Here is a 595-nt window from a genome sequence, read left to right on the forward strand (position 1 = left end):
CTCCTGTCTCCTCCGTTCTGCCAGTCCAGCTTTGACGACCCCCTACCCCCAGCATGCACCCACGGGTCCTCTCCCAACTATAATGCTTGTTGAAGACCTTGAGGAGTTTACTTTATTTGAAATAATTCACAGTACACCGTTCGGTGATGCCTTGCTGTGGGCAAGGCTGCTGGTGCCTCAGTTTCCCCCTTAAGCTGGGGACAGCCCCGAGTGCATCCCTGGGGACTAGAACTCATCCCCTGCTCCCTTTGCAGCTCCCACCTTCGACTACGGGGACATGCCGTCGCCTCTGAGCGAGTCGGAGAGCACCATCACGGTGCTGCTGCGGCCGGCGCAGGGCAGAGGGGCTCCCATCAGGTAGGTCGGGGCTCTGTGAGGGTGAGAACCCCCAAACGGGGTGTCACGACATGGGCGGTGGGTTGAGCACCAAGGGAAAGGGCAGCACCATCCTTTTCACAAAGCTAACCCACGCCCGGCTCTCACCAGCACCTACCAGGTCATCGTAGAAGAAGACCGACCCAAGAAGCTCAAGCGGGAGCTGGGTGGGCAGGAGTGCTTCCCGGTGCCGCTCACCTTCGACGACGCCGTGTCCCGT

At 60.3% G+C, this 595-nt stretch overlaps 1 protein-coding gene across 1 annotated transcript in view; it reads left to right on the forward strand.

The window, feature by feature from the left end:
- The window catches only part of PTPRU (protein tyrosine phosphatase, receptor type, U), a gene marked incomplete at its 5' end in the record, with an annotated part of 35,190 nt that overhangs the window by 7,387 nt on the left and 27,208 nt on the right, over window positions 1-595 (forward strand). Inside the window, 2 exons of the mRNA XM_009876065.1 lie at window positions 255-357; window positions 487-595. Coding sequence (XP_009874367.1) covers window positions 255-357; window positions 487-595 — 212 coding nt within the window. The remainder of the gene's footprint in view (window positions 1-254; window positions 358-486) is intronic.

This window comes from Apaloderma vittatum, unplaced genomic scaffold, assembly GCF_000703405.1.
Source record: "Apaloderma vittatum isolate BGI_N311 unplaced genomic scaffold, ASM70340v1 scaffold24139, whole genome shotgun sequence".
Taxonomy (NCBI): domain Eukaryota; kingdom Metazoa; phylum Chordata; class Aves; order Trogoniformes; family Trogonidae; genus Apaloderma; species Apaloderma vittatum.